At 44.1% G+C, this 14,813-nt stretch overlaps 1 protein-coding gene across 1 annotated transcript; it reads right to left on the bottom strand.

The window, feature by feature from the left end:
- Window positions 1-439: 439 nt before the first annotated feature.
- Window positions 440-3,451, bottom strand: LOC103632933 (eukaryotic translation initiation factor 3 subunit C). The gene is made up of 2 exons (XM_020541678.3): window positions 1,634-3,451; window positions 440-1,237 (listed from the first exon to the last, which is right to left on the bottom strand). Exons 1-2 carry the CDS (start codon window positions 3,260-3,262, stop codon window positions 611-613), a joined length of 2,256 nt encoding a protein of 751 aa, XP_020397267.2. The 5' UTR covers window positions 3,263-3,451; the 3' UTR covers window positions 440-610.
- Window positions 3,452-14,813: the final 11,362 nt, after the last annotated feature.

Here is a 14,813-nt window from a genome sequence, read left to right on the forward strand (position 1 = left end):
ATACTTGTCTTTTTGTTTAAGCAAGCGTGTATGGTGGTGCGTGCCTAATGACTAACGATGTACGATGGAACTTGTACCGGCAGGTGTGGCACGTGCTCTCCAATGATAAGACCATGCAAATCATGACATATATCGAAGTCTGCATGATACTGATAATTGCAATGTAGTAGTGAAACAACTAAATTAAAATAACAAAATTTATGTATGGCTAGGATCACAAATAGATTATGAAACATTTTCTTATAACAATATAAGACACATTTTGTATGTAAGTTATTATGCTATTATATGTTCCCGTTGCAACGCACGGGTATTCACCTAGTAATTCTATAATTCTATTAATCTAAAGTACCGGAGGAGACTGAAGACACCATATGGGGACAATCAAAGGTGGAGATTGTTAGATACATCTATTCCCCGGTACTGACTAGGCAATATATCAAAGCAACTTCAAACTTCAGAGAGCCCAAAACTGGTGACTAAAGACACAGATGAATGATCTTTGTGTTGGTACAAATATAAATATTGAATATGTAACTTCATGATTAAAAGATGTTTATGCATTTATACTTCGCGCAGGGCGCGCGCGCGCTCTGGACTAGTACTACATTTATGCCGGGACGGCCCTCCTGCTCTCCACCTTATTTGCCATCTTATTTGCCATCTTGAGGAGTATAACCTTAAGCCTACTTTGATCCAGGCTGTGGAATATAATGGACTTTGTTGGCTGATACCAACTAGCATGGAGCTCTTCATGCATCATCATTTTGCTAATGATTCTGTAAGCATGCTGCTCGTTAAGATCAAACACGGTGGTGAGCTGGTTAAGGCTCAAGGACGAGAAGCAAGACGAGCATGACAACAAATAGGTTCTCAGAGCTTCCTCCTTAACCTTAACCTCCAGCATCTCAAGGACATGCTCTCTGTTCCTCAAAAGCTTCCAGATCTCCAGTGAGTTTATGACGCTGAAAGCCTTCTGGTGATCACCCTTGTTGAGGGCTCTTGTGGCAGCCATTACATGGTCCCTCACGTTCTCTGGCGGCCCAACAAATGTCTGTCTTTCGCTCACTTCAAGAAGCCTTCGGAATGTTTTGCTCATAGGCCTCCGCTTGTCATAAGTGCTGGAGGCCATATTGGGGACTTCAATCAGCATCGCGCAGATCAAGTGTGTGGCTTCCAAAAGTTCCAGGTTTATATGCATGTGGTAAGGCATTTGCCTTCTCCTCTCAAGTCTTTCCTGCAGTGGTAGGATGACATCATTAGCACTGATATAACCAAAGGGAAACGATCATCTTTTCCTTGTATAAAACTACCCCAATTGTAGTCTACAAAATATTTTATAATAGTAATAAAATCAACATGCAGTTTGCACTAATATTAATAAATACAAGAGTAACTACAAGTAGCATAAAGGAACTACATCTGCATAATAAACATAAGTACAACCCAATGTAGAAAAATGTAAAATTTTGTGATACGGGTCAGATTTACTGCATAAAACAGGATAAATCAGTCTAATAACATATTGTGTTTAGGCGTCTACTACTGTGAGAATATTATCAAATGACACATAAAACCTCCCAACTAGTGTTTTGTTTGTGTGTTTAGAGGCTATGTGGGGCTTTAGACTTACCTGCTCCGGAGTTTTTTCATGGAATCGGCTTTGTTGCAAACCTTGTGCAAGCAATTCTTTCACCCTCCCAGTAGAGTAGAGCTCTGTCAAGCAATCATGGGCTTCATTTATCAAACCAGCTCTGAAAGCACACAGCCCCAACTGGGCCATGACTCTGTTGAATAAAATCTGTGATGATATGTCCATGAGCTGAATACCATCTTGCAAATGACTCATTAAAAGCAAGTCACGAGCCACAGAAAACTCATCAGAAATTGCATGGTGATATATGTCACAAAGCATCGCACGGGCTTTGGTCCTTTCATCTCCATACTTGTAAATCAATGACAACAACCCATCCATCAAAGTTCTAGCACTCTCTGGAAAAGTAGGCTTCCTTCGCACAACCTCTGGAATCACAACAAATGGCGATGGTCCTCTATTGTCATCTGTTGCTTGATGTTCATCACCAGCCTCTGCATCATCGTTGTCCACAGTGTCCTCAGGCTGCTCTGCGAGTTTTCTCATTGCATCATACACTTCTTGGGGTTTGTAGTAAACCAGTTCAACACGACGCAGCGCAACCTTGGCAGCAGATTTGAGGTTCCCAACCCTCTCAAGATAACCTTGGACATTTTGTGCAACAACCAAAAACAGGGGTTCCTCTCTAAGCCTCTGAACATAATCTTTTGTGTACGGATCTGTGCACTGTAAGGTCTTGAAAAATTCAGAGTCCAGCCTCTCAAGGAATGCAACCAGATCACTGACAACATGTATCGTTCCATCATAGTCTACACCCTTTTGAGTTTCCTTCTCATCAGGCTCAAATGAGATGTCTACTACAATGTTAGGATACTGCTCAAGTATATCAAGCACAAGAAGCATATTATTGACACACTTCTTCCACATATTGACTGGCATATGCCCAAGTAGACTAGGGTTGACATCAAACTGAGCAGAAATCACATGGAAAAGGATTTCAAGCTTCTGAGCTGGTGTTTTGGCCACACGGGTCAAAAATGTTAACTGTTCAACACGCTCGATCCTTCCAGTACCTTTCTTTCCCCTTGATGCCACAATCTCCTTGAGTTTCTTATCAACAATATCCCATGTGATTTCACTTGGATCTTTCAAGAACTGCTTATCCATCAGATTATCTTTCTTACTCCTCTTTTGTTCCCAACCATCCTTGTGATCATCGTCCTCATCACGTTCCTCTTCTGATTCTGACATAGCTATTTTATCAGGATCTTCAATCTCTGCATCACTCTCATCAACATCATCGTCGTCATCGTCATGTGTATCTTTATCATCCACAGCTTCATCTTCAAAACCCTCAGGATGCTCCCTGCACTTCTGGATCTGTTCTTCGTACTGCTTGTTGTTCTTCTTGAGCTTTTGCTTCATCGCATTGAGTGCCTTCGCATTACTGTTGCTCATCTTTTTCCTGGCCTCCTTGTTTGCAAGGGCTCCAGCAAGGAAGTCCTCCAGCAACACAAGAGCCTTGATATACATCTTGGGAACCTCAGTAGATTCATTGACGCGAACAACCTTCTCAAGATGTTTGCTAAGCTTCTCAAAACTCTCGTGCAAGCTAACCCAGTCATTAATCTTCATTGCATTACGCATCTGGTCAACAATATATTTCATCTCCTCATTGTGCTTGTCCTTCAGAGAGCGGATCACGCGGTGACCCGTATCAGACTCATCGCTGTCATCTTCTTGGTTCTTCAAATAGCGGTTTTGGGCACTGCGTCCCGCACCATCACGGCCTCCATCATCATCACTATTGCTGCCCTGTTCTGGCTTGACTTCCTCCTCCTCCTCAGACTCACTGTCCCCCTGAAGTTGCAAACGACCAGGCAAGTGTTAGATTCTTGCATCAACAACAATTAGATCAATTACTTCAGCCTGCACAACACGAATATACTGGCACGCTGGTATCATTGCACAAGAGAATGGCAAGTACCTGTCCCCAGAAACGGGATGTCATGGTTCCAGCTGCTTCTTTAGGCTCAAACTCTGCAAAAAGTACAGTAAGAATGAGCTATAATTAATCAATAAAAAATAGTGGAAAGTGCATTAAACTGGAGGCAGAGCTGACACAAAAGTAAAAAAGAATTCGCGTACAAATTTGAAGAGAGAATCATAGTGAATCAATCCTTAAAAACGACTTTAGAGAACCAGTGACTATGAAACAGAAGATGAAGTTCGACATAGGGGGGCAGGAGCCACGGGAGTACACATGCACACCCAAATTTTTTTTTTGCAAAACAGTCGAGTTAGTATATAATACATGTATACGCTTGTAATTAGATCAGATCCAAATACAAGGTTCAGCCCAAATTGGATTGTTCTCAAATGAAAAAAAAATGATACTCCCTCTATTCTTAAATATATGACACCGTTGAATTTTTGAATAACTTTGACCACTCGTCTTATTCAAAATATTTATTTAAAAATGTAAAAATTTAAGTAATGCTCAAATAACTTTAAGTGATAAAACAAACCAAAACAAAATAAATGATAATTCATATTTTTTCTGAATAAAACGAGTGGCTAAAGTTTTTTTTAAAAAAAATCAACGTCATCGTATATTTAAGAACGGAGGTAGTATAATATTTACTGACACAAGATAGGAACTAGAATATACAGTTTAAGTCTTCCAGATATGCATCAGTTCAACCTAACCTTGTTATCAGTTCAAAGAACGTGTCAATATTACCAGATATCCATTTAGACAATCCTGGTCATGCACATGCGGCAAATTCGCATGTAGAACATGTGGCCCTTCCTACCGAAGCCAGCTCGAAAAGTCGAGACCTTCTAATTAAATTTGTGAATTAGGTCGGGGCTCACCTCGGGAGGACCGGAGGAGGATGCAGACGTAGACAATCACCGAAGGTGAGGGAGGGGCTCCGGTTGGGTAGACGGGTTCGTCGAGACTCGGGGAGCGGCAGCTTATGCGTCGGGCGTGTGAGGAACCCTAGAGTTAGGGTTCGCTCAGATCTGCCAGGTATGTATTGTGGGAACTCTAGGGTTAGAATTCGCCTGCTCCAGGTTTGTTCTTCCCCTTGTGAAGAACCCTAGGGTTCTACCGACGTGAGGAAGTCTCCCCTTGGCCGGATCTGACCAAACACCCGGACACAGGTATGTGGCAGTGTGGTTTCTCTTTCTATTTCATTTCATGCCTTCTCCATTACAACTGCTCAGATTTATAGCAGCCCAAGTGGCTCTAACTGCTAATCAGTTATTACAGCTGGATTACAGCTAGATGACAGATCTAATCAGTTATTACAGCTAAATGCCAGCAGCTTACAGCTGTATTACTCTATCCCCTCTGTACTCCTTGCCCTCTTGTTACATTGTCTGCATCTATGCCTTCCTGGTAGGGTCATGACAATCCGCCCCCCCTTGAGAGCTTGCTTGACCCCAAGCAAGGGCCTTTGGAAATCTGGTCTTGGCCACAGTAAAATCCTCCCAAGTAGCGCATGATGATGGTAACCCAGACCACCTGAGGAGCACTTGGACCACAGCCGCATTGCCCTTCTTGACCATTCTGCGATCCAGGATCTCTACCGGAGCCAGAGATCCCCTGTCCAAATCCATTGGTTGAGGAAGAGTATCAAAGACCGGAGTATAATTTGGAACAAATGGTTTGAGTTGGGAAACATGGAAGACAGGATGGATCTGAGCTTCTGGTGGAAGAGCCAAACGATAAGCAGCTGGCCCAATTTTCTCAGTCACTGTGTAAGGCCCAAAATACTTGAATGCAAATTTGGGACAAGGTCTATTGACCACAGAATTTTGAGCATAAGGCTGGAGCTTGAGCAAAACCTGTTCCCCGACCTGAAACTCCCTGGGAACCCGCTTCTTATCTGCAAAATGTTTATACCTCTGTTGAGCTCTAGCCAAATTGGCCTTCAACATCTCATTATGCTCAGCTCTGTGCTGAAAAAACTGGACAGCTCCCTCATCCTCCTGCCCTGTGACTGAAGGAATTCCAAGAACAGATGCTTCATAACCATAAAGGGCCTGGAAAGGTGAACAACCCAATGATGAGTGGAAAGTGGTATTATACCATAATTCGGCTAAAGATAGCCAAGACTTCCATTTCTGAGGGTTGGAGTGGACATCACATCTGAGATACATCTCCAAACACTGATTAACTCTCTCACTCTGCCCATCTGTCTGAGGGTGATAGGCTGTGCTTAAAGCAAGCTTAATATCCAAGAGCTTGAACAAATGTTTCCAAAAAACACTTGTAAAAATCTTGTCCCTATCAGATATCACTGTTTTGGGCACCCCATGCAGCTTGATTACTGAATCTACCATGATTTGGGCCACTCCCTGAGCAGTGAAAGGGTGCTTTAAGGGAAAGAAGTGAGCATACTTGGTGAATCGATCTACCACCACCAAAATCGTATCATATCCTTCTGACCGGGGTAACTTCTCAATGAAATCCATAGTTAAGTCTTGCCAAGCTCCTGCTGGCACAGGCAATGGGTGAAGTAACCCAGAAGGATACTGCTTGGGACTTTTGGCCTGCTGACAAACCGCACATTGTTTCACAAATAATTCCACATCAGTTTTCAGGCCTGACCAACAGAACAACTTTTTAATTCTGTGGTAAGTGGCAGTGATTCCAGAATGACCACCCAATGATGAATCATGCAAAGCTGCAATAATTTTGGTTCTGAGGGCAGAATTCTCCCCTACCCAAATTTGCTGATCCTTTCTGATCACTCCCTGCTGAAGAAAATAGCCATCTTCATCAGGACTCTGTATTACCAATTTCTGTAAAAGTTGCTGGGCTTGCAAATCTGTGGCATAAGAGTTCAAAATTTCCTGAAGCCAGACCGGTTGGACCTCCGAAATCAGTGCTAAAGTCATGGCTGCCCCCACCCTAGACAAAGCATCTGCCACCACATTCTCTTTTCCCTTCTTGTACACTATCTTGAACTGGAGACCCATAAGCTTAGCCATAGCTTTTCTTTGCAATTCAGACTGAAGCTGCTGTTCTCCCAAGAAAGACAGAGACTGATGGTCTGTCATAATAGTGAAAGAGGACCTTTGCAAATAAGGTCGCCACCTGTCAACTGCCATGATTAAGGCCAGAAATTCCTTCTCATAAATGGATAGTTGCTTGTTCTTCATACCCAGGGCCTTACTCAAGAAAGCCAACGGTTTGTGCTCCTGCATAAGAACAGCCCCTATGCCTTCATCACAAGCATCAGTCTCAACCACAAAAGGTATCTCAAACCTTGGTAAAGCCAGAACAGGTGTTTGAGTCATGGCCTTCTTAAGATGTTCAAAAGCCTTCTGAGCTTCAATTGTCCACCCCCATGCCTTCTTGCCTTGAAGTAATATTGTCAAGGGCTTTGCCAGAGTACCATAATGCCTGACAAACTTCCTGTAATACCCAGTCAAACCGAGAAAACCTCTTAACTCAGTGACAGAAGTAGGCACTGGCCACCTGACCATGGCCTCAGTCTTGGATGGATCAGTAGCAACCCCTTCCTTAGAAATAATATGGCCCAAATACTGCAATTCTGCCTGAGCAAACACACATTTCTTCCTTTTGAGATAAAATTGGTGATGCCTTAACACAGTGAAAACTTGCTTCAAATGTTGAACATGATCTTGCAATGTTGGGCTGTAAATGAGAATATCATCAATAAAAACAAGCACAAACTTCCTGAGGAAGGGTTCCAAAATACTATTCATAGCACACTGAAAAGTGGCAGGAGCATTTGTCAACCCAAATGGCATTACTCTGAATTGATAATGCCCATGATGGGTTTTAAAAGCAGTCTTGTGCTCATCTTCTTCGCCCATTCTAATCTGATGGTACCCAGCTGTCATATCCAAACTGGAAAAATATTGGGTGCCTGCCAACTCATCTAAAATCTCATCCACCAAAGGCATTGGAAACCTATTCTTCACTGTCATATCATTGAGCTTTCTGTAATCTATGCAAAACCTCCATGTTCCATCTTTCTTTTGTACCAGTAATACTGGAGAAGCAAAAGAGCTTACACTAGGAACAATCAAGCCTGCTTTGAGCAATTCTGCCACTTGTCTCTCTATCTCATCTTTGTGTAGTGGAGAGTATCTATATGGTCTGGCATTCACTGGAACCGACCCTGGCAGCAATGGTATATAGTGGTCAAACACCCTTTTGGGAGGTAAGGCTGCAGGCTGAGCGAATAAATCCTGAAATTCTATGAGAAGTGCTGCTAACTGCCCCTTCACCTCTTCTTTCTTTGGTACCACCTGTTCCAGCAACACAAAAGCCCAGACCTCATTCCCTTTCAACCATTTCTGCACCTGAACAGCATGCACTTGAGAAACTTCTGTAACCTTAGCACAGTCTCCTTGTATTTGGACTTTCTGTCCCTGATGGTAAAACTCCAAGGTCTTGTTATCCCAGTCACAGTTCATAGGACTATGGGCCCTCAACCAGTCAAATCCCAAAATGGAATCATATACCCCAATGTCCAACACTCTCATAGGGAAAACAAAGGTGTGCCCTCCAGTCCACCATTTTACTTCCCTTACTCTCTGAGTGCTGACCATAATATCCCCACTAGCCACCTTGACCTTCACTGGGTCACATTCTTCCACCTCCAACTTTAACTTTTCCACCATCTGCTTGCTAATGAAACTGGCAGAACTTCCAGAATCAACCAACATTAATAGCATCTGATGCTGAATCAATGCTCTAAGTCGGATACATTGAGAATCATCAGCCCCATTAATAGCATTCAGAGACAGCTTCTGTTCCTCTTCTTCCTGTTTCTCCTCTTGCTCTATTTGCTCCAATACTTCAGGAGTTAAAACCTTCTCCATGTCCTCAGGAACTAGAACATGTAACTGGACTACATTCCCTTTCTGGCACCTTGCTTGATGACCAGGTTCAAATTTCTCTCCACAAGTGAAGCATAGACCATTCACCCTTCTATACTCCTTTAGTTGTCTCTCCTTACTCCATCCTCCCATCTCAACACCTTTACCATCTGCTCTATTGCCTCCTCCCAATCTACCAAGAACAGGCTGCTTGGTAAACTTCATTCCTCCCTTATCAATAATATCCTGTTGAACTTGAGCCAATAGTTGTGCCTTGTGAACAGTAGCAGGGAGCTGGGACATAACTGGATACTGAATTTCATTCTTCAGTCCTTTGACAAACTGACTGACATAAAATGTTTCATCCATCATAGGATTATGAACAGCAGTAGCATATCTTGCTTCCTCAAACTCCTTCACATATTCTTCCACTCCCCCCTTTTGCCTCATATTCAACAATTTCCTCATCGCTCTTGGGTATTCCTCAGCTCCAAATTCGTCTAATACCAGCCTAGACAAATTCCTCCAATCACCCAACCCTTGCTTCAACCTGACAAACTGCAACCATCGTGCTGCAGTACCTTCAAAGTTGAGAGACGCCACAGTGGACTTCAGAAAATCAGGGACCCGGTAGAGGTTGAAGTAATCTTCACATTGTATAATCCAACTGGCTGGATTTGTTCCTCCAAACTTTGGAAAGGGCATCCTTGGTATATGCTGTTGCAACTGTTCCCCATCTCTGTCCAGTTGCCCAGAACTCTCCTCTCTACCTCTGTACATTCTTTCTCCTCTGTTCTGAGAATTTCTGCTGTCTCTTTCTCCTGCTTCTTCATTCCCATAACGATCCATATCCCTTGCCATGGCTTCCACCCGAAGAAGAGAAACAGCCTTCCCGGTCTCCTCCATTTGCTTGCGAAACAGCGTCCTCTCTTCCTCCATGGCATCAACCTTTCCTGTCAGCTTCTCGATGGCCAACATCATCTTCTCCCAGCGTGCTTCAGCCTGCTTCGCTTCCATGGTGACAGCCTCGATCACCAACCGGGACTGGGCCGACGGCTTAATTGAAGGTGCCGTGATGAACAAAATTTTCTGAGCACCTCCCTTCTTTCAAACTTGTGTCAAACTGTCTTCCCGCCAATCTCTCCTCCAAGGTTTCGACAGCTTTGATACCAATTGTGAGGAACCCTAGAGTTAGGGTTCGCTCAGATCTGCCAGGTATGTATTGTGGGAACTCTAGGGTTAGAATTCGCCTGCTCCAGGTTTGTTCTTCCCCTTGTGAAGAACCCTAGGGTTCTACCGACGTGAGGAAGTCTCCCCTTGGCCGGATCTGACCAAACACCCGGACACAGGTATGTGGCAGTGTGGTTTCTCTTTCTATTTCATTTCATGCCTTCTCCATTACAACTGCTCAGATTTATAGCAGCCCAAGTGGCTCTAACTGCTAATCAGTTATTACAGCTGGATTACAGCTAGATGACAGATCTAATCAGTTATTACAGCTAAATGCCAGCAGCTTACAGCTGTATTACTCTATCCCCTCTGTACTCCTTGCCCTCTTGTTACATTGTCTGCATCTATGTCTTCCTGGTAGGGTCATGACAGGGCGGTGGCGCTGTGGTCGGGAGAGGAAAGCGAGCGAGCGAGCGTGCGGCGGCGACCTGCAGGAGGGACGACCGAAGGGAAGGGGAAGGGGATGCGGCAACGCTGCTGCTGGTTAAATATTACAGTTCCATCGCTGAAACGGACTCCCGCATGCCAACCGCCTCCGCAAGCCACGCTCCTTCCTTTCCCCATCGCGATTGTGATCGGATAAAGATAAACAACCGCTCCGTCTTCATCCTCTCCCACCCGGCCACCCCCATGCGCTTCATCCCGGCGCTTCCGCCACCAGATTTTTTACCAGCCACCACGCCGAGGTCGTGCAGCGGGGGCCTTCCCAGAGAACTCTCGCCACCGCCTCTGAAAACCACGCCATAAAGACTCTCCTCTCCGATGGCTGACGACATGGGGTACCACAACTGCCAACGGGTACCGGAGGGCATCACGGTGGTGCCGCCTCCGCCATCGTCTCAGGGCGTCGATGCCGCCATGAGCCATGGTGCTTTCCTGGTCATCCGTGGGCAGCACTTTGCTATGCAATCGGGACCGCGGTCGTTAGATTCATCTCTTCGATTTCTGTGGGGTTCATGCGATGCGGTTTCGGGTTTTCGCATAGTTTGTTAGATGTTGCCTTTTTTGTATGCCCATTTCTTTTTCTTTTCTACCTGCAATCCTGTGCGTCCACGCCATCGCTTTAAAGTTCAGCCACAAGATCCTCGTCCAACGGCCATCAACATATCTCTCCACGCCAGCAGTAGGCTGCCTTCTCATCTTCGCACCGCGACGGAATTGTTCTAGAGAACGCGAGTTTCGTCGTCTTCTCTTCCATCGCGATTGATCAGCAGAGCACGACTCAAATCCAAAGGCAGAACAGAGCAGCTCTGGATCCACAAACTCAAACGGTTTGTGCTTTGGAAGATATTGATATCATGAGATGTTCTTGTTGGTTACGAAAGCACACTGAGATACTCATGTTGCTTTTGTCGCTAAGCATTCTTTTGAAAACTATTTAATTCTAATTTTGACTGTTGCAGGCTTTTATATGGTATGGCTGCAGTACGGTGAGAAATAGACAGAGTCTTAATCATGAGCTGAAGATTGAGTGGCCTGAACGACTTATTACCAACTGATTTTCCCAACTAACTCAATTTTATTATTGAATATAATGGTTGAGAAATGACCCTTTGAAATTATCTCATGAACAGGGGATTGAAGTCTGCATGGTACCTTTTGCTGATAGGGTAACTTCATCAATTTCTACAGATTTTTTTCCTTGTGAAAATTGATATCTACTCTCACGGTCTCACCTCATATTGCTGTATTTTGTAGCTAGATGAGGTGAAATTTGTTGTACCACTTCTGGTTTCTGCCATGAGCTGGGGCCTGGGTGAGCTGCTTGAACTATCTTGTGCACTTTCTGGTAAGATTTTAGCACAAATACAAATTTGATTTATGCATGAAAGTCCCATGTTAAGAAAATCATAACCACAATTAATCTCTGTATAAGTTCTCTAATTTTTTTCTTTTTATCCTGCTATATTATACAAATATTGTCCGGGTCATCAAGAGCAACTTTACTATATTATATAAATTTTTTATAAACTTTAACAGTGTTTTGCTAAAGGATTTATAAAATTTATCGGGGTTGGCTGACCCTGATAAACCCCCTAGATTCGCTCGTGCCTGCTCCTCTAACTGTGTGTCGCCATTGCTGCTCCTATTCATCACTAGTGTAATCAAATTAAACTTGAGATTCTACTTTTAGGGCTTGTTTGGTTTGACCAGCAAGGGAATAAATGCCCTTCAATTCCCATGCAACCAAACAAGCTCTTAGGAAATGCTGAAATAATAGTGAACTATGTCCTGAGGTTCCCCTGATACACTATAAATATTGTTGTTCCTGTTGCTTCTTCCGCAAATCGATTAGATGTTTCCCAAAGACTATAGATGGACTGTGCATGCACCTTTTTTGTTTATTAGGGAATTGATTTATATTTCAATTAGTGGTGCTTGCTAATTGATATACTGATATGATTCTAAAGTGTTAATTATATTATTGTCATATGTTGTAACAGCCAGCAGTTCAGTTCCCTCCTTGCCGCAGCAAATGCAACAACACTTCTTTTATAATTGCCCTGCAATAATGAGTTAATGACCAATCTATTCTCTTCCCATTTCAGATCTGGAAAAGATGAAATTGATAGATGTTATCGATTTTGGTTGATGAGCTGTCCGTGATGGTTCCGGTTCTTCCTGGTAAAACTGTATGGCTGCAACTTGTGCATATATTGTAGTCTTCAATAAGTTGCCTGCCACTAGATGGACCATATCGGCACCTTATTGAGAGCACCTAGAGGGGGGGTGAATAGGTGATCCTGTAAAACTTCAAAAACTTAAGCCACAAAAACTTGTTAAGAGTTAGCACAGGTATGGCCAAGTGGCTAGAGAGGAGTCAAAACACAATAACCACAAGAAAGCAATCACAGAGTTGACACGGTGGTTATCCCGTGGTTCGGCCAAGTACAAAACTTGCCTACTCCACGTTGTGGCGTCCCAACGGACGAGAGTTGCACTCAACTCCTCTCAAGTGATCCAATGATCAACTTGAATACCACGGTGTTTTTCTTTCCTTTGATCTTTTCCCGTTTGCGAGGAATCTCCACAACTTGGAGTCTCTCACCCTTACAATTGAGTTCACAAAGAAATACGGAGTAAGGTGGGAATGAGCAACGCACACAAGACTCGAAAATCAGAGCAACAACACGCACACAAGTCGCAACAAGAGCTCGCAACGCAACACAAAGAGTTCACAACTCCACAAGAGCTCTATATGCTATCACAATGAAACGAATGTGTGAGATTGATGTCTTGGTGCTTAGAAGAGTTGTAGGAATGCTTGGTGTACTCCTCCATGCGCCAAGGGGTCCCTTTTATAGCCCCAAGGCAGCTAGGAGTCGTTGGGAACAAATCTGGAAGGCCATCTTTGCCTTCTGTCTCGTGGCGCACCGGACAGTCCGGTGCACACCGGACACTGTCCGGTGCCCGATTTGTTTCCATAGAAAGCGAAGCCGACCGTTGCCGACCGTTGCAGATCTGGCGCACCGGACAGTCCGGTGCACACCGGACAGTCCGGTGCTCCCTTCCGACCGTTGGCTCGGCCACGTGTCGCGCGCCGATCGCGCGGCCGACCGTTGGCCCGGCCGACCGTTGGCTCACCGGACAGTCCGGTGCACACCGGACAGTCCGGTGAATTTTAGCCGAAGTCGCCGGAGAAAAACCCGAGAGCGGCTGGTTTGCGCTGCGCTGATCTGGCGCACCGGACACTGTCCGGTGCACACCGGACAGTCCGGTGCCCCAGCCCGAAGCAGCCTTTGGCTGTACACAGCCACTCTCCACTTCTTTTCTTTTCTTCTTTCTCCTGTTTCTAACACTTAGACAAGATGTTAGTACACAAAACTAATGTACTAAGGCTTAGAAACATACCTTTACTTGTGATTTACACTTTGTTCATCCATGAGCATATTTTCACATTTAGGCCCTTGTGTTTGCACTCAATCACCAAAATACTTAGAAATGGCCCAAGGGCACATTTCCCTTTCAATCTCCCCCTTTTTGGTGATTTATGCCAACACAACATAAAGCAAGTGGAACAAGTGCAAAATCACTTCAAATAAAAACTCAAATTGGTTTTGATTCAATTTTGGCATATATGGATCATCCTTTGCCACCACTTGGTTTGTTTTTGCAAATCAAACTCAAATCTCTATCTATAAGTCAAACACACATATTGAAGCATAAAGAGAGTCATTTCAAAAGAATTTGACCACGGATTTCAAAAACTCCCCCTTTTCCCATAATCAACACTTCTCCCCACAAGAAGCCAACTTTTGAAAATAGAGACAATAAGAGACAATAAAAGCTTTTGACAAAACAAAAACTCTATTCTACTATTTTCAAAATCTCTCAAGTGGTAGCTGATCCATTTATCACTTTGGCCTTTATTTTCTCCCCCTTTGGCATCAAGCACCAAAACGGGATCAATCTTGGCCTATTAACCCCATTGCCTCACCAAAGTCGTCAATTAAGAGCAAATGGCAATAAGATTTCATGAGATGAACTTGGAATTCGTTACCCTCTCATCGGAGTGCAGTGGAAGTCTTTCATGATCCAAGTCCACCTTTTCCCTTTCAATCCTCCTTCGAGACTCAATCAAGCAAACTCAAGCAAATGGTTAGTCTCAAAGGGTCAAGTTGTAACACATCTCCCCCTAAACATGTGCATCACTTTGCAACGGACTTGTGAGGTCCAGGGAGTGTTTGTACAACTTGAGCACCATAATAAGCAACAAAATGCAGAATGAACATGATCAAAGGCATAAACACATGTATGCTACAATTCAATCCAAGTTCCGCGAATCTAAGATATTTAGCTCACTACGCAGCCTGCAAAAGGTCTTCTCATCTAGAGGCTTGGTAAAGATATCGGCTAGCTGGTTCTCGGTGCTAACATGAAACACTTCGATATCCCCCTTTTGCTGGTGGTCTCTCAAAAAGTGATGCCGGATGTCTATGTGCTTTGTGCGGCTGTGCTCAACAGGATTCTCCGCCATGCGGATAGCACTCTCATTGTCACATAGGAGTGGGACTTTGCTCAGATTGTAGCCAAAGTCCCGGAGGGTTTGCCTCATCCAAAGTAGTTGCGCGCAACACTGACCTGCGGCAACGTACTCGGCCTCAGCGGTGGATAGGGCAAC

This window comes from Zea mays, chromosome 7, assembly GCF_902167145.1.
Source record: "Zea mays cultivar B73 chromosome 7, Zm-B73-REFERENCE-NAM-5.0, whole genome shotgun sequence".
Lineage (NCBI taxonomy): Eukaryota > Viridiplantae > Streptophyta > Magnoliopsida > Poales > Poaceae > Zea > Zea mays.